The 19,893-nt window shown below is 38.7% G+C and overlaps 1 protein-coding gene across 1 annotated transcript in view; it reads left to right on the forward strand.

Annotated features, from left to right (window-relative positions):
- Window positions 1–19,893, forward strand: part of LOC127531929 (NACHT, LRR and PYD domains-containing protein 12-like) — a 101,411-nt gene that overhangs the window by 67,032 nt on the left and 14,486 nt on the right. Inside the window, exon 5 of the mRNA XM_051942371.1 lies at window positions 17,664–17,747. Within this exon, the coding sequence (XP_051798331.1) occupies window positions 17,664–17,747 (84 nt within the window). The remainder of the gene's footprint in view (window positions 1–17,663; window positions 17,748–19,893) is intronic.

Raw genomic sequence — 19,893 nt, forward strand, 5'->3', positions numbered from 1 at the left:
TTATTGAAAATATGCCTGTTACTCATAAACCCAAACTGATTCTCATCAATAATAGAGTTAAGAGCATTTTTAAATCTTTTAGCAAAAACAAGAGCAAGAACTTTATAGTCATTGTTCAATAATGAAATTGGTCTCCAATTATCAATGAAGAGAGGCTCCTTTTTTGGTTTAGGAATTAAAGTAATCCAGCCTTGTGTCATACGGTACTTGCTGGAAGAGTCCCTTTACTAATAACTTCAGAAAACCTTGAACAGAAATGGGGCCAAAAGTTCAGCAAAATCTATCTAGAATTCTGAAACAATCCCATCAACTCCAGGTGACTTATTACTCTTAAGTTGCATCATTGCATCTAATACTTGTTGTTGTGTGAGAGGGGTGTCACACATCAACCGCTCTTCCTCCGTTATAGAGTTTGTAAAATCAACACATTGAAACAGTCTATCCATTGCATCTTTGTCAAACTTTGTTTTATAAAGTGAAGAAAAGTAGCTACAGCAAAACTCACAAATACTGCTCTTACTTTCAGTCACAACTCCATCAATGTTCAGTTGAGACATGGCATTGTACTTAGCATGAGTTTTTTCCAGTTTAAAGAAACAGGAAGTCATTTGTTCACCGTGTTCAAGACACTTCAGTCTGGATCTACCAAAAGCAGCCTCTGCTTTAACCTTATATATATCATCTAAAGTGTTTTGAAGTTCAATTCATTTTCATTTTTCATCATATCAGAGAGCAGAGGGAAAGTGTTAGCCTAGCTTAGCATTAAGGCTGAGAGCAGATGGAAAGTGTTAGCCCAGCTTAGCATTAATACTGAGAGCAGAAGAAAACTGCTTTCTGGTGCAATGCTAGCCAAGGACATTATATCTGTGATTACTTTCTCCTCATTTTTACATCTAGATTTGGCTAACTCACTTCCAGATCTTCTTAAAAATCCACCGATTTCAAATTTAAGGAGTTCCCAATTTTTTTCCATAATTTTCTTCCTTCAGAGCATTTAACCAATAAAACTGAATAATTCTACTGAGTTCATGTTTGACATTGTCGTGCCTCAATAAAGAGCTCTTCATCTTCCAATCAGAGAATTGCTTGGTGTCAACCATTCCTGGAAGGAGATGTAAATATGTAAGGATGGCTCTATGGTCAGTTAATGGGGTGGGTAGGACATTGATTGGAATATTGTCTTTAGAAAGTGATTTAGAGAGCAGCCAGTAATCCAGGCCAGACTGTCTGGAGCCATTTTTATTCCTCCAAGTATTTGGAAACTTCTCTCTCCATACATCACATAAATCATACTTGTCAATTAAAGAGTTGAACTGAACATTTGGCTGTGAGCATTTAGCTGGAGGCCATCTATCATCACCTCATTCATGAGCACATTAAAATCACCTCCGACAATTAAGTAAGCCTCAGGGAATGTCTGAGTTAGAGCTGCAAGTTTACAGTCTAATGTATGAATAAGTTTATCATTTTCTGATTTAGAATTATAACCGTACAAATGAACAATAATCATTGCTTTGCCATTCCAGTCTACTATTAAACAAATCAAATGAGCTTGACTGTCACAGAGTGCATCAATTTTCCAGGAAAACTCCCCTTTAAACAAGATACCCCAGCAGAATGTTCTGTCTATGTCATCACCACGTCGTTTCCCATTGATTTTTCCACAAGTTTACATCTTTAATAAGTGAGTGTGATTCTTGAAAAAACAAAATCAGTTTTCAGCTGTTTAACATTAAAAATAAAGCTTTACGCTTTACATTATTCCTCAGTCCCCTAGCATTGAGTGAGACAAGTGAAAAAGACATAGAAAAGAACAAATAAACAAAAAACCTTGATAACCTTCTAGCTATGTATATTCTGGCACACACACAAAAAGGAAAGGCAGCTCAGCGACACCTATAACCTGATGTTCTAGTTCATTAAATGAGATTTTCCAAAAGGATTTAAGGCAATGGGCTAGCATAGAGTGATATCACTGAAAAAAAGAGGAAAAAGAAAAGAAAAAAAGTTCTGTTTTGCTGCACAATTGTAGAAAATGATTTAAAGTTGTACAGTCAGTCATGGCGCCAGTGAAGTTTGTATCAGTCTGGGAGAATGATGTCACCTCTATGAACGCTCTGGTCCTTTATCAGTGGAACAGTGTGAGAGCCATGTAACGTCCATGTGTGCTGCTGAAAGAGTCTCTGCTGCTCTGACCGTCCTCCTCCTTTCAGGGTGACGCCTGCTGGAGTCCGATGGTTGACACCAGGTCTGAGGAAGTGTAAGTGTGTTTTAATGGATTGATGGAAACAAAGCAGCACATTCAAGCATCTTCAAAGTGTCACATCTCTGAGGTCATCATCAAAGCTTTAATACTGATCACATGATCCATCAATAACTGCAGCTGTGTTGTGTTTGTTCTCTCCATCAGATTCCTGTCAACTCACAGTCGACACAAACACAGTAAACAGGAAACTCCAACTGTCTGACAACAAGAGGAAGGTGACATTAGTGGAGGAGGATCAGCCGTATCCTGATCATCCAGACAGGTTTGAGTGTTGTCAGTTGCTGTGTAGAAAAGGTCTGACTGGTCGCTGTTACTGGGAGGTGGAGTGGAGAGGAAATGTTGAGATATCAGTGAGTTACAGAGGAATCAGAAGGAAAGGAGACGGTTATGACTGTGGGTTTGGATGGAATGATCAGTCCTGGAGTCTGGACTGCTCTAATGATGGTTACTCTGTCTGGCACAGTAACAGAAAAACATCCATCAGGTCCTCCTCAGTCTCTCACAGAGTTTCAGTTTATGTGGACGTTCCTGCTGGAACTCTGTCCTTCTACAGAGTCTCCTCTGACTCTCTGATCCACCTCCACACCTTCAACACCACATTCACTGAAACTCTCTATCCTGGATTTGGGGTCTATTCTGATTCTTCAGTGTCTCTGTGCTGAGTTGAGTCTCCAGAGTCTCCTCCAGGTAGAGAAACAGTGTTGAACAGATAGTTGAGTCTCTCCATGACTCTGTCCCTCACAAACATGTTTTCACATTCATGGATTAAATGTGTTTCTTTGTCAAATCCTTCTAAATGATTCCTTGTAAACTTGTTCCTCTTCAAAGATGGAAGTTGTGATTATTCCAGGAGCCAAATATGGTGTTTGCATCTTTTTCCAGTCAAATGTTGAGAGTGAAAATCAGGATGTGGTGTTCCTCTGACGCTCACTTGAACTAAAAGCATTTGAGCTGCACAAAGTGTGAAATGAGAGAGGAAGCAGTGAATCTCCAAACTGCTGACAGACTTTCACACATTATTGTCCAGTGAAAATCAGCTTTTTGTGCAGCCACACTTGATCCTGATTTGAGTCTTTAAGTCCTGTTCTAGTGATGAAATGAGAACTTCCTTCATCTGTATCACTCTTTCCAAAGTATTCTGTGCTCTTCTGTCATTTATGTCTTATTGATAGATCCATTTTTCATTTTTACAATAAATAAGTGCTTCAATGTTTTTTCATCAGTTTTTTATAAGATTCTGAATTTCTGGTTTCATCAACAAATTCTAACAGATTTTATTTTTCCATCAAAGCTCCCATAACCCTAGCTATCTCTGGATCAAAATGTTTTCAGCATCGATATGATTCCAGTAGAATTTAAACCCACCAGGACTATCCAGATTACATTGAACTCTGTAAATTCAACATTTTTTTGCCTATTTAATTCTATAAATGTTCTGTTTGGCCGTTAAAGGAGGTTTTCCTCACATGTTGGTGTATTTGAACCCTTCCATGGTCTAAATTCTTCGAACAGATCTTGTGCTGTAATCAATGTCTAACTTAGTTTTTATTTTCATTGCAGTGGTTGATTTTTTTTTTCTGAACAAGATCAATGATTTTAATTCGTCTTTCTCCACTTTTATTTGCTCTACCTGTGGGTTTTAAACTATTATAACTTTTTTTTATTCAATAAATGACTAATAACACACTTTGATCTTCATGTTTGTTTGCTTATTTGTTAAGTGGAATTTAACTTTCCATGCTGAATAATCAACGTTTATCCTCTTCCACGGCAGAAATTAAAACGGAAAAAATATCTTTTGTAAAGCAGTAAAACTGATGTTTTTAGCAACTGAGGACAAATATGGTCTTGTCCTTAAAACACCAGCAGAGCATTCTGGGATTTGTAGTAATAGGGTGATATCAGCTAAAATGGGCCACTTTTTGGTAAATCGCTTGTAGCACTAACAAAAAACAATGTATTCTATTAAAATGTGGTTTTATGGCTAGTAATGGATGTTTTCTTTTAATTTTGTTTTGAAATTATCTAGTAAATAGGATTGTTTGGTTCCTACAGGTCTTGATACGTCAGCTGTGCCAATTTTTTTACACAAGCAAAGTTCAGGTAAAATGGGCCAGCTGATCAGGTAAGTTGGGCCTGTCCAACTGCAAAGGGATAGTCATCAATTTTTATTGTAATAAAAAACTGTCAATATGGCAACATACTGTGTAAGAACAATTTAATTATATCAGGACAATTCATTACATTGTAAATGATTGAGTGTGTGTGTGTGTGTGTGTGTGTGTGTGTGTGCGTGTGTGCGTGTGTGGAATGTATTGAATCCACATGGCACTGTGAACTTGGGTATGAAACACATAAATAATGATTAAAAAAAGCAACAACTGCAACCTACTAGGCCTACAAATGGGATGAATGCAAACACTGAACCTCAATAATATCTAAATAGTCAAAATTTTAAAATGTGTGTGCTTGGGTAGGTACATGTGTCATGGCCTAGGCTACTTGAACCACAAATTTAAATACAGTCCTGACAGGTGAAGCCGTCATCATCATAGATGTCGTTCTTTTTGCCACAGCTCTCATGGCACCAGATTGAACACTAGACACTTGATCCATTCCTCTGTTGCCTTTGGGTCGTCTCTTTTCCTCTCTGGTCCTTGTTCCTCCTCTCTTCATCTGTCCTCAACTGTTCTCTCACTTTCTGTCTCCTCTGCTTGTCTCCTTTCTTCCTCCATCTCTCAGTCCCTCTCTCTTTTCCTCTCACTTGCTTCTTGTTTGCCATACTAACTGCAGATAGTCAGTGGATTGTTACTGAAAACACTGATCATCATTATTTTTAGGCAGATGCATCCTTTTCACATAAATGCCTACTCCATTCCCTTCAAATGTGTACATGTGTGCATGTGTGACTGACAAAAAGGGTGGCCCATTTTAGCTGAAACCAGGGGGCCCAACTTACCTGAATAGGTTCAGCTAAATTGGGCCACTAACAAAAACGTCAATCTTTGAAAAATAATGTCCAAATACCAAACTTTAAGCATTATTTCTGATAGGTGTCATCAAGACAGATATTATACATCAAAAATTTTATATATACAGGTTTCTTTAATTGACTTATCATCCTTATAATTTTTATCAGAAATTCTTATGCCAGTCCACTCACCACGCAGTTTTCCGATGCAGTGTGGATTTGAATCTTATCTCCGCTCACAAAAACAACCACAGACCAATAAAATCTGTTGTTTCATGTTAAGTACAGTTGTGGCAAACATTTGAGACCATTTGCTGTCATTGGCTCTAAAAATCAGAGGGGCTATGACATCCAGAGCTTAAATGGCCCATTTTACCTGATATCACCCTATCAGTACATAGAAAAGTACTTATATTTTTACCATCAGTATTCATTCCTTTCAACAGACTCAAAATTTACTCTCATGTTAACAGTTCTCTGGTAATAAAGAAAAACTTGCAAATATTCTCTGCAAAACAACATTTCTAAGAACATTTCTGAGAACACTTCCAGTCCCACAGTCCTTTCAGGGACTGATGTTCTTGCTTTGTGCTGCAGAGTTTCTCAGATGGAGGCTGCAGCTGTGAGAATGCCACTCTTAGCTCATTTTCAGTGTCCAGCTCTGATCTGTATTTAGGCGACTACAGAGAAAGCGATCTCACACAGCAGTGGGTCGTCCTTTTCCTCTCCGATCCAAAATAAAGTCCATGTCTTTGAGTTAAAGTGCAGCCTCATTGTTGAATCAGAGCTGACATCCATGAACTGTTGGTCTTCTGCAGCGCTAAAGTCAGCTGCTGGTGCTGAACTGAAGGGGATCCAGTCATATTCAGGAGGAGCCTGCACTGGGAAATACCTCAGACACTGTTTGTGGAGGGCAGAGATGTGGCTTATCATGCATGGGATCAATGTGTTCTGCAGCTTCTTGTCCTCAGTGAATGATCTCAGGCTCTCAGATGAGTCTCTATTCCCTTCTTTCACTCTCTTCTCCCACATCTCCAGTTTTCTTGTAAAAGATGTGATTTGATCTGCCAGCTGTGGAAGGTGTGCTTTAGTGTCCTGCCTCTGGAGATTTACTTCATTGACTTTCTGAAACATGTCACTGAGGTTTGCAAGTTTCAGCAGGAAGTTGTTGTTGCTAAACTTGTGGGCAACTTCATGACCTTCCTCCTCCAAAAAGATTCTGATTTCATCAATTCAAACACCCGGGAAAGAAGCTTCCCACGTGACAACCATCAGGACTCATTGAGAAACAGAACAGCTGTGAGGTCGGATCCCATTTCCTGGCAGAGAGCTGCAAAAATCCGGGCTTTGACGGCTTGTTTTGATGGAGTTCACTGTGGCAATGATGTCTGTCATTCCGTCGTTCAGCTCAGGACTCAGCTGTTTAGACGCCTCTCCATGTATCACACAGTGTGTCCACTACACATCAGGGTGATGAACGCTGGCAGCCCTCCTTGTTTCCAGGACATAGCCTGAGCCCCATCAGTGCAGATCCCCACACAGTCCTCCCATTTCAGATCAGCCTCTTTCAAATAAGTGTCAGTGATTGTGAACAATTCCTCTGCAGTGGCTCTGTTAGTTCCACGTTAGCAGAAAAGCAAATCCTCCTTCAAACCATCGGCATCAATCAATCTGACGTATGTTATCAATGAACAGTCTGCTACTGTCAGAGTAAAGCGGTTGTCTCTCATCTTACCATGAAGCTGCTCCTTTATGTCTTTTGAAATGTCATAAATGTGCCTCCTGATAGTATTGTTTGACAGACGAATAGCCTTCAGTTTGTTTGCTGCTGCTTCATCAGTCATGGTTGAAACCATGTCAGCATCAGGAGGAAGTATTCATTCCTCAGCAACAGTGAGCTGCTTTTTCCACTGAGCAGCTCTGTAGGCGACCTTATACGAGGGGAGTTGCTCATTTCCAGGTACAGATGCTGCTTTAGTGAAGCCTCTCTGTTGTTCACCACAGTTGAGTCGTTTTATTCTGAAGAAATCAGCTGGCTTTTCTCTGTGTTCAGGATGTGCAGTCTCTAAGTGGCGTCTTAACTTATTTGTCTTCATGCTGTCAGAAGCTAATATTGAGAGACACACAACATACTGCGGCCTCTCTTCATGACCCACAGTCGTACTTGTGAAGCCGAGGGTGAGGTATGCTTCTTCATGTTTTCCTGCCTTCGTTTTACTTGTGAGGTTTGCTGTAGATTCATCTGCTTTCCGTCTACCTGGACGTCCTCCTGTCACAATCTTCTCCATGCTCTGCTGGCTTTCTCTGCAGCATGCATCGTTTGTTCATGTTTAGACCCACCAGGCAGGGTTGCCAGGTCTCTGTTTTTCCAGCAGAATTTCAAATGTTGCTGCTGGATGATTTAGTTTGGTTGGTTGGCCTGACCTCTTTTACATGCAGATTGTATAAATTTTGGGAACCACCGGGTTCTACTATGACGTTTTTTAACCAAAGACTACACTATGACGTTTTCCTGTTTGTTTCACTTCAATGCATTTCATGTGAGTAACGTGGCGCCATCTGGTGGACATTCTGTGCTACTACACTGTTTCTGAATGAGCTCAGAAAAATGGATGATGTGAAAAAAGCTGTTTGGTGACTACCAAACTATTTTAACAACATATTATTGTGTTCCATTGACATGCTGCACTATGACCAGTCTGTTCTCATTATTTTAGAATAAATGTTACAGTAAAGTTGTGTATTTGTGATTCTAAATGTCATTGAACCATCTTTTCCTGCTTTAATAACTCAATAAAAAGTGTCTCCATGTTCAGTTCCATCTATTTAATGCTGTAATATCAAAGTCAAACCTTCTGTGTTCAACACATAATGATGCTAATTGTAGGATTAGAATCTTAAATTAACATTAACCAAAGATATTCACCAAATAAACACCAAACTGGACCATCAGCATCAGTACATGGTGTTTTATTACCGCCAACATTCCCATAAAATGAATTCAAACACGTCTCTGTACAGAAATCAGAAACAATCAAACACATGTGACATTTAGATAACAAACATGTCTGCGGATGGAACCACTTTTTATAAAATGAACTGAAGTCATAAAACCAGGATTGTTGTTTTAATCCAGTAACACTTTATAAAACTCTTCCAGGACGTTTATGAACAAAGAGACACTGTCGACATCCATACTTTAACTGAAAAACACAATAATGTGCAGTCATGAGTGATCGGCGCCATCTGGTGGACGGTCTGTGTTACAACAGTTTCTGAATGAGCTCAGAAAAACACTGATGATGGAAAACTGATTTTAGTCCACAGACGTTTCCATCTCCAGCTGATCTCATCTGGACCAAACAGTCACTTTACATCTTTAAGGTTTATTCTAATGATGACCACAGAAATGTTAGCAGGTAGATTCAGGTTCAGGATTGTTCTGGAGACGCAACCAATAAATTTATCACCACTTTTTGACTGTTGATTTACTGGTTTGAGTCATTTTTGGAGGAAAAACGTCACAATTCTCTGATTCCATCTTCATAAATGTGAATATTCTTTAGTTTCTTTGATTCTTTCTGACAGTAAACTGAAAGTCTTTGGGTTGAGGAGCTTTGAGAGGCTCTGATTGACGTTTTTCACCATATTCTGAGACTTTACAAACCAAAGGACTGATGAGTTTCACTCTTATTACAGTTTGTTTACATTTTCTAAATCATATTTTTGAAATCACGTCATTTTTCCGTGAAATAAATCACAGCCTTTATTTTGAAAGAGACAACTGGAAACGTTTTTTATCCATAATTCCTCTAACTTGACTGAACGTGGGCTGCAGTTTCCGTTACTTAAACATCAATATGATGAATAAATGCAGATGGACTTCATATATTTCACTATGCAGACATTTTTATTGATGTACAGGATATTTTATAGACATAAACATATAGAAATACTAGAAATAAATTTATGTTTCCTCATAATAATTGAGTTAATGCCATTAAATGTTCATCAGTCATTCATCTTTAGTGTGAAACTTTTACTTTGCAGCTATATTTTAAAAATGTTGCTCATTTTAAGGGAAGACATTAAAGGATGGTTTTCTGTGTTCAATTAATTTAAGGTTTCATTGATTAAAAATGTTTTTATTTCCATTTTAAATGTCTGGATTTAATGACTACAGCTGTATTTTATGTTATTGTGAATTCTAAATGAGATAAAACACCAGATGATGGATCAGTTCATTCAACATTACACGCTCAGTATTGATTTAATGAGTGTTTTCTTTCATTTCACGTGTCTGTATTTAAAATGACTCGTATTAAAACATGATTCCAGTGAAACAGCTTTGAAAGAAGTCCAAAGTCTCACTGTTTCCTGTTCAGTCCCTTCAAATTAAAGCTCCACAGTCTGAGTGTTGACCTCATCAGACTGGAAATGAGCCGATCTGAGGATTCTTTAGGACCCAAAGCTGCTTTTTACAGCCTTTTACACAAATCTCTCTCAGAGATTTCCTCTGCCGTTTCTACTTCCATCTTTTCTGCTTGTTTTCTTGTCAGATAAAGTTGAGTGCAGAAAGACTCATTGGCTTCTTTTCTCCCTCAAATGTTTGACAGTGTTGGTGTGCTTGTTGTAAATGTTCCACATGAATCCATGTTTCCTTCTTTAATGCTCCTCATGATGCTGGGACTAAAGATGTGCTCTACATGGATCATCATCAGCAGCAAACATCTCAACTAAAAGTCCCTCAGAGAGAATCTTCAACTGGTTCATGGAGCCAACCTCACTTTAAAAGCAACATCAGCAGCGTCTGTTTCAGCCTCACATGAAAACTTTGAGCTTTTTCCTTCTGATTTGATCTCAGCTCCAACATGAAGGAGTGCAGAGACCACACAGAACAAACCTGCATCACTTTGGATTTCTCTTCTAAAGCACCACAAATGACTCAGCTCTTCTGGGATTCTGCTCACATTTGATGCTTTCAAACTATCTGCCAGTTGCTTCATGGACTGATTGAGCTCACCTGATCCTGGATCTGAATCTAAAGCCAACAAAGCAGCATCAGCTGATCCACCTCCACTTCCTCACATCCAGCCTCCACTGCTGCTCAACATGGACTCTCAGAAAACTGCTCACATCCCTTTTTGTTCCTTCAATGTCTGCTAGAAGTCAGCAGGGCGGGGCCTGGCCAGTTCCTGGATGGGAGAAGCTGGGAATAGCAGATAGATGCTGGAAGCTTTTATCTGTCCAACCTGCAGAGGGCGCTGCTGCTGCTGGACTGGAAACAGCCTGAAGAACCAGAGGAGGAATTATTCTGAAGATATGGAGAGAAAACACACAAGTAAACAGTGGAGCAGATACAATCAGTGATTTTAGACACTGTTGACTGATTTCATCTGGAAGATATCAGATAAATGGAGGAAAACGTTCAATATTTCACATTAAAACAGCATGAAAGTGAATTAGTGAGGCAAGTTCTCAGTTGTAAGGACATTAAATGATCCTTAAAAACAGAATTTACAAAGTGATGTTGTGGCTCTAGAGGCTCAAAGTGTGACATTTACCAAACTGTGTGGAATTATGAGAGTCAAATATACCAATGAAGCAATGAAATGGGAAAGAATGAGTGAAATTCTTCAAAGTTTGATTGGATTCATCTCATCTAAAGGACATTTTCATGAATGTGGAAAAACGACAGGAAGTGGTTTAAAGCAAAGAGCCAGAAAAAGTCATAAAGTGATCAAATCCAAGAAGAGACTAAAGGAGAGCAGAACACTAAACTATTGAAATGAGGAGTGGATTAAAGTCCACAGCAGCAGACAAAGAAGAAGATGAAGCCAGAGAAGGTTTGGATTCCTCAGGTGACATGTAGAATGTAGATTCCCTCTCTGACTGTAGTTCCTGTAAAACAGCTTCTCAGGACATTTAGTGTTGAAATGGAGTCATCACTTCTGGGATTGATTCTTCTTTATTCTTCCTAAAAGCTTCATATTTATAGAATTAGAAAGAAATGGAAAATGTTCCCAAACACACATTTTCACAGAGTTCTGTTCTAGCTCACCACAAACTGATCCATCAGGTTTCCTGCTTGGTTGTCTTGACAACAGTGATGTGACACCACTTCCTGTTCCTCAAATTAGTTCTGCTTTTACCATCTTCATGTTGCAGCTCCTTTTCTCCGTCTGAATGTGAGTAAAAGACACTTTAAACTGGTTTTTATCTTTTATATATCTATAGAACATAATATTGATTGAATCATTCGTCATATTTTAACTCTAAAACAACATTGTTGTGACACAATTAAAAAATTAAATAAATCTTTTTTTCCTAAATCCAAATCTTCAGACATGTTGGGGTGTTCCCAACCAGCAGGAGTTCTCAAACTGATGCTGAAATCAATGTTTTATCAGTAAATATCATTTGTGTTTGTCAGGCAGTTCTAAACATGAGTTGTTCTTATCAGCAGAACTTCAGTTCAACAGTTGTAGGAGAGAAATGCTTTGAACGTTTGATTTTCCAACAACACACGTAGAACTAGAACACTGTGTGGACCAAACAGTGGTGGAACAAAGTTTTGGGACTCCCCATGCATTTATGAAATCCTGCATTAAGAATCCCTCTGAGGTCTTCAAGTGTAATTTCTTTTAGTTCAGTCACAGCCAGAAAACTAAACACATCCTAAAAAAGACGTTAAAACCTGAAAACTGATTGGTTCCACAAAAATACAGAAGAAATGTTGAGTTTTGGGTGATTTTGCTTTGTGTCTTTATAAAGCAGCACATTAGAAAGTTCTTCAGAGACAAAAAACACTCAAAGAACCTAAAACAGGAAACATGAGTGAAGACCCAGATTCTCAGACAGGAAGGCTGCAGCTGTAACCACATGAACAGGAAGTCCAGATGCAGTCCTTAAGCAGTTGGATTCACTCTGCAGAAATACAGACCAACCAACAGCTGGAAGACAAACCAACATCTGGACGTCCAAGAGTTTCTTCAGCAAGAAATGACCTCATCGTGATCCTCATGGAAAACCAGGCAATGACATGACAGGAGCTTCAGCAGCAGTGGTCAAACCAAACTGGTGTCCAGTGTTCCAGCAGACTTTTAGATCATGGCTGAAGGTCGTACAAGGCTGTCAAGAAGCCTCTGACCAATGAGAGACAGAGGTTAGCCCGGCGTTGTTGGACCAAGAACACAAGAACCGGACAGCCAGGAAGTGGAGAAGATTCTGTGGTCAGATGAGTCCAGAGCTGGTCCAAAATAACTCAAAACTACTCCAAAGTGAGTTAAAAATTCCAAAACGACTCAAAATTTGTCCAAAATGACTTTAAATAGTCTGAATGTGATCTGGAATTAGTTTGAAATTTGTCCAAAATTACTCAAAATTATTCAAGATTTGTTAAAATAACTCAGAGTTAGGTAAAATTAGTTAAAATATGTCAAACCATTCTTAAAGTTTGTTGAAAATTGCTTAAAACTTGTGCAAAAATGACTCAAACTGTTCAAATTTATGCAGAAAATCCATAAATGCATTTTAATGTCTGGCCTGTTTCCACAAATTAGAACATTGATTATTTATTGGTATTTATTACACACAATATTCAATCAGTCACATTCATTTCATTTGGATTTGGACATAAATTAAAGAGACTTCCTGCATTATGGGATGGAGTCAGACCTAAATGCTCTTCAAAGTTATCGTTATCATATCATATTATCATTAACATTGTCATGTTTAAGTATATGAAGTTTAAAGTTTCATAGTTTCGTTGTTTTTACTGTTCAGTAAAATAAATTTATGACATACTTTGTTTAGATTTCAGATCTAAAAGCTAAAAATATGAGAACACGTGTTGTTGTTTCAGCATCTGACTGCGCACTCATCTGTTCCTGTCAAAACAGTCGTCGTTGATTTTGCATTTTTAGAAGTGATTTTTTTTTTTTTTTTTTACTTTTTTTGCACTTATTTCAGTGTTTATGAGGTTATTTCACATAATTTGTTGGTATTTTGAGTGTTTCTGTAGAAATTTAGTGACTTTTAATTTCAATTTTGCATTTTTTAAAACTGATTTTGCACATTTTTGTTGTGATTTTGCACATTTTTTCATTATGTTGAGACAAGCTTTCATCTTTTGTTGCAGTGCTTTTGTACATTTTTGTGTTGATTTCAGTCTTTATGAGGTTATTTCACAGCATTTGATGGCATTTTGAGTGTTTTTATGGTAATTTAGTGGCTTTTAAAAGTTAATTTTGCAATTTTTAAAAGTGATTTTGCACCTTTTGTGTTGATTTTGCACATTTTAATGATGACTGCAGTCTTTCGAAGTTATTTTACATCATTTGTTGCTGTTTTGAGTGTTTTTGTGGTACAACTGTCTTTTTTATGTTTTTCAGGCATTTTTAAAAAGTGATTTTGCACCTTTTTTGTGTTGATTTTTGCATTTTGGGGGAGTTATTTTTACATCATTTGTTGTGACTTTGAGTCTATACATAAATTTAAACCAAATCTTCAGACATGCAGGGGTGGACTGCATCTGGCATACTGGGCACTGTCCCGGGGGGCCAGTGTCTCCTGGGGCTGGTCAACAGGTTCACACGGACCTGTCAGTTATACATTTTAATCAGATTTTACATTTCACGGGTCGCTTCTATTTTCACAGTGCAGCTTTTCCAGTGTTTATGCCGTTGGTTATCAGCTCAGAAAACACACAAACCAATTACATACGAATTCAGACATCCCATGTGATGCTACTCAGCCAATGAAGTCTCTGCATTGTAGCCGCTAAGCAAGCTCAGTGTTCAGAAAATAGTTTAGAGGCAAGGGACAGACTAAATAGAAACACAAAAAGCGCAACACTGAGAAAAAATAGTCCTGTACATGCTGACTATGTTCTTCTGAACATACAGCTGAGAGGCAGCTTTCTCAACTATGAACACAATCCAAACTGAATATCGTTCTAGAGTGACACTGAGCTCCAGGTGTGTTTGAGAACGACCCTGACACCATTCAGACCATGATACAAGACACTGGCAGGACAACCTGCAGATCGGTTCTCCCAGTAAGCAGCAGAGATATAAGGGCAGTGAAATGATACAGGAAAAAAAAAGTTCAACTTTTAAAAAACATTTTAGATTTAGGTATTATCTATGTCTATATGTTAGTTCAGGTTGTTCATTCATTTTTTTAAGTTCTGTATTTTATTTTTAGATGTACAGTTATATAAAAAGTTATTTATTAAAAAACTATTGCCGTACTGAAATTGATTTGATGGTCAGTGACTGATTACATGCAGACGCTAATAATACTACCAGGTTACATCAACATATATCGCACTAATTCAGCCTGGACATTATGCTTATCTGGACCTTTGCTTTAATACATTTTCTCAGACTGGACCACTTTGAATTTTAGTTGAATATCCCTATTCTACTGGATTGCAATTTTTTCCAACTTGTCAACAAGCTTGTATCGGTCTCGAAAGATGTTTTTGAATTTATGTTCTTAAACTCTTACCACTTTCTCAGTTTTTTTGTCATTGCCTTCAACAATTAGTGCTTGATTCAGTGGACCAGGTCTGGGCCACAAATGCCAGGGCTGATTTTTTGCCCCAGTCCAGCTCTGCATGTTGGGGGTGTTCCCAACCAGCAGAAATTATCAAACTGATGCTTAAATCAATGTTTTATCAGTAAATATAATTTGTGTTTGTCAGGCAGTTCTAAACATGAGTTGTTCTTATCATCTGTCAATCACAACCTGTGATCTGATCTGTCTAGCAGAGGGGAAAATATTTAAAGTGAAATAAAGTTCACCTGATACACTTTGAAGAAACCAAATGCTAGAAATGTTCAGACGTTTCTTAAATGCAGCATTAAATGAGACTGAGAGCAGACATGTTGAGGGAAATGTGCATCAGTGTGATCTCTGCTGATGTTGGTTCTGTCCCAGTGATTCCATTCCAGGGAATGTTAACTGTCAGGGATTTACAGCCTGATGGGAGCTTCTGCTTTCATGAAGCACAGGGTTTGTACAAGTTGTGGTGGATGTTGAGTGACATGAAAAAGGTTGAATGTAGAAATAATCGGTCACATGAAATGAGTGGGAATCAGCCTGTAAAATGTGCTCTTATTGTGAAAGTCTGCCTGCTGCTTCCTCATAGGTGGAGTCCTGACTGGTTCCAGGAAACAGATCACCTGTCTGAGCGTCCATATCACACAGGTGGGTGTTCACAGTTAGCCTCCCTTATCATGTGAATGTCGAGCACACCAGCTCGTGTGATTCATTTATTTTTTATTCAAACAGGTACGAAAATAGCTGCTATTATGTTGATTGTTTTGTTCTCTGATGTGTTAGATAAAACAGATAAGTTTCTGGATGGTTTTATTAATTTACTTTGCTGTTAAAATATTTTAATTATTTGAGATCATTTTTATTAACTTTGGATTGATTGCCTGCAGCTGAAACCCAGCAGCAATCAGCTGGTAGCCAGAGGGCGAGCGACCGGGAGAGGGAGACAGGAGGGAAAAGAGGAAAAAGGGCAAGAGCAGGAGTGGGACCATGACAGGAGTAGCTGTCTCCATTTAGGCTTAGCAGCTAGTTCCCTCTGTGAAGTTGTCAGATCATGTAGAAATCTTTTTCCTGCTTCGTTGCCCTGACAACAGTGATGTCACGGCCCTTCCTGTTCCTCAAGTGAGTTCTGATTTTACCGTCTTCATGTTGCAGCTCCTTTTCTCCGTCTGAATGTGAGTGAAAGACACTTTAAACTGGTTTTTATCTTTTATATATCTATAGAACATAAAACTGATTGAATCATTCGTCATATTTTAACTCTAAAACAATGTTGTTGTGGCACAATTAAAACAATAAATAAATATTTTTTTTCCCTAAAACCAAATCTTCAGACATGTTGGGGTGTTTCCAACCAGCAGGAGTTCTCAAACTGATGCTGAAATCAATGTTTTATCAGTAAATATCATTTGTGTTTGTCAGACAGTTCTAAACATGAGTTGTTCTTATCAGCAGAACTTCAGTTCAACAGTTGTAGGATGGAAATGCTTTGAACATTTGATTTTTCAACAACACACGTAGAACTAGAACATTGTGTGAACCGTATGTTTGTAGTAAAACAGAAGTAGAACAAGGATCTCCATTCACACTCATAACTTCTATTAGTGATCAAGGCCAGTGCAGGATAAAGACGACATGGATCTACAAGAGCTGAATACGGACACGAGCAGCTTTTAGGATTCATGTTCTTTATTTGGGACATTTCTTCCATTTTTCACTCTATAATTCCAATATCTGGATATTCTAAAGAATTAAGGGTCTACTTATGATCTTAAAATGAAAAGATGAACTTCATCAGATCATATTTAGGCCTGAAAGATTCGTCCTCAGATACATAATGCTAAAGTAATATTCATCTCATGAAGACCAGCTGGACCAGAGATAGTCTCTGATTTCCCTTTCTCTGCCTGAGCTCTGCACATCTTCATTTCTTTCAGCATTTACTGCCTTAATTTGTCTCATTTTTACCATTTTGTGTCTTAATTTGTCTCATTTTTTTTCCATTTTTGGACTAAATTTGACTAATTTTTATTATTTTCTGTCTTTATTTGTCTCATTTTCAGCATTTTGTTTGTTAGTTTGTCTGATTTTTGTTATTTTGTGTCTCAAATTGTCTCATTTTTATCATTTTGTGTGTTAATCTCATTTTTGTCATTTTGTGTCTTAATTTGTCTCATTTTTATATTTTGTGTTAGTTTATCTAATTTTTGTTGTTTTCTGTCTTATTTTGTCTCATTTTTACCTGTGTGTCTCATTTTAGGCATGTTGTGCCTGAATTTGTCTGTCTTTTTTTTTTTTTTTTTTTTTTTTTACAATTTTTGTAGTTTTGAGTTTCCTTTTTGTCAACAACACAACTGTTCATTAACTGCTTCTTTGATTTTATCAGGGAGCCACGATGACGTCAGAAGTGCTCTTGAACATCCTGGAGGATCTGAGAGATGATCAGCTGTCTACATTCCAGTGGTTCCTGAAGCAGCCCAACAATGTTCAAGACCTCCCAGCGATCACAAAATGCCGACTACAGACACGAGACAGGTGTAACACTGTGGATGTGATGGTGGAGACTTATGGACTTCAGAGAGCTGTGCAGGTGACCAGGGTGGTTTTAGAGAAGATCTCCAGGAAGGATCTGCTGCAGAGGTTTCCTGCCAGCAGCTCAGGACTAGAAGGTCAGTCACAAGACAAGAACAACATGATATCATTATAGTCAGAAAGATGCATGGTGGTGTCAGAAAACCAGAGTTAATCAACACCATCAACTCATCAATCAATGTCAACATAAAGTCCCTTCTAAGTCTGTTGTAGCTGAAATAAATGAAAGCAGTAAGCAGTAGAGAATATAACGTGATCTCTGTCTGTCAGTGCATGTCAGTGATGTTGAAGAACCTTCAGAGAACAGAGAAACTTCCTCCTCTCAGACTCAGCCTCCTCTTCCTCAGACTGAAGGTAAAACTGATGGATTCTTTCGTCTGTAAAGAGAGATGGCAGCAGTTCATCATGCCTGAAATGGAAGCTGAGTTTAAGCAGGTTGTAAAACACAGAACAGTGGTTGTCTATGGAGTTGCATGAGGCAGCAGGTTGTAGTATAGCTGTAGCAGAACGGTCAGTTTTGTGGCTGGTGATCCTCAAATCCACTTTTCTCAACTGGTGTCCATTTTAAGCTCGTTTCTGAGTGCCTTTTGATGGCGAAGAAAACTGTACTCAGTGACACCTTGACTGTCTTCAGTTTCTCTGTAGGAAAGATCTACGTTTTAAGTGTTATGATGGTCAGTCTGTCTTCTATAGGTAATTGCCTTTTCTTTTCCATTTTTTGTAGCAACACACTACTTCGGCAGTACAATGCTGTTCAAATAATGATCTGGAGGGTTCCACAGTGTGTTCCAACACTACTTTATGCAGACAGAGGGGGTTGGAAGGAATCTAGGAAAGTTGGACTCCTGTAGGATGGTAGCACCAACTTTCAAGGCTTGATCAACTCTCTTCTGGCAGGTCTCCCTGCATGTACAGTCAAACCTCTACAGATGATCCAAAATGCAGCAGCATGTCTGGTCTTCAACCAGCCCAAAAGAGCTCATGTCACTCCCCTGTTCATCTCCCTTCACTGGCTTCCAGTTGCAGCCAGAATCAAATTCAAAACTCTCCTCCTGGCTTACAAAACATTTACAAGAACAGCCCCAGCCTACCTGGATTCCCTGATCCAGGTCTACTCCCCTTCACACCCACTTCGCTCTGCATGTGAGAGACGCCTGGTGCTTCCAGCCCAGCACGGCTCAAAATCTCTAGCTAGACTCTTCTCCTCTGTTGTTCCCAAATGGTGGAACAAATTACCAAACTCTGTGTGTTCTGCTGAGTCCCTTTCTACTTTTAAGAGACAATTGAAGACTCAATTGTTCAGAGAACACCGAGGCACTTAATCCGACTCCACCTTAGGGGTAGAATAAGTCAAGTGGTCCAAAACCCAGCACTTATTTAACGCTGACAAAGTTGAAAAAAAGGCGGGGGGGTTAGCAATTCTTCTGCAACTTGATGGCAACACCTTTGACCAATCGCAATTGAAGCACTTTTGCACTTACTACAGGTTTTTCCTTATGTCTGAATTCTTGCTTGTGTTGTACGTCGCTTTGGACAAAAAGCGTCTGCTAAATGAAATTGTAGAATTGTAGAATTGATCAACTTCCATTGCTGCAGAACAGCATAAAGTTTTTAACCCATTTCTTGTTCCTGAGAAAGGCCATTTTGTATAATTCTGAAATGTACATTATTTTTCAGTTTTGGGTAACCTTATCTTTTTTTTAATCTCTGGCAGTTCACCACCAATTCAAGTTTCTTGTTGGACTTGAACTGCTTGAATTTCAATGAAAAACTGGAAAAATTGGGGTGTTCTAAAACTTTTGACTGCAGTGTACTTTGATAAGGGCCCCAGTGAGCCCAGAACTGAGCTGCTGGTCCAGCTCTCTGTTTTTAGGTTCAGTTGTCTAAAGCATAGGTATCAAACTCTGTCCCACAGGCCAGATTTGGCCCGCCATGTAATTATAATAGGCCCACAAGGCAATAACAAATGATGACTAGAGCTTGCCCACTGGTATTATATAGCACATGCATCACTACTACTACAAATCCCAGAATGCGCTGCTGGTGTTTTGGTGCATCAATCAGGACAAGACCCATAAACATTGGCCATTTCTCAATATGCGTACTTGTCTATATTATAGACTGTACAGTCTGTGATCCGTACTTGCGTTCTTGCGTACTCATGAAACGTCATCAGTCGGAGACCAAGGACTGATCCAATTCAAAGTACACATCTGGCCAAGAACAGATGAAATACCCGGAAGTGTTCTCACTCTGCCCACATTATGGAGACTTGGGTAGCCAAAAAAAACATTATCCCAATCTGTGGTCAATTTATCAAGAAAAGCCTGATCAAAAATTTACTCCTACTGTTTGAGAGGTTAGACAGCTAAAACTGGATGGTCAGCCGCACTGTAGCCACCAAGAGGAGCCTTATCTTGGGAAGACTTTTTGAAATCTGCCGCTGGTTCTGACGGTTCTATAGCGGTTAAACTGGGATATTAGCACAGACTGTATATCG

The sequence above is a fragment of the Acanthochromis polyacanthus genome, chromosome 22 (assembly GCF_021347895.1).
Source record: "Acanthochromis polyacanthus isolate Apoly-LR-REF ecotype Palm Island chromosome 22, KAUST_Apoly_ChrSc, whole genome shotgun sequence".
Lineage (NCBI taxonomy): Eukaryota > Metazoa > Chordata > Actinopteri > Pomacentridae > Acanthochromis > Acanthochromis polyacanthus.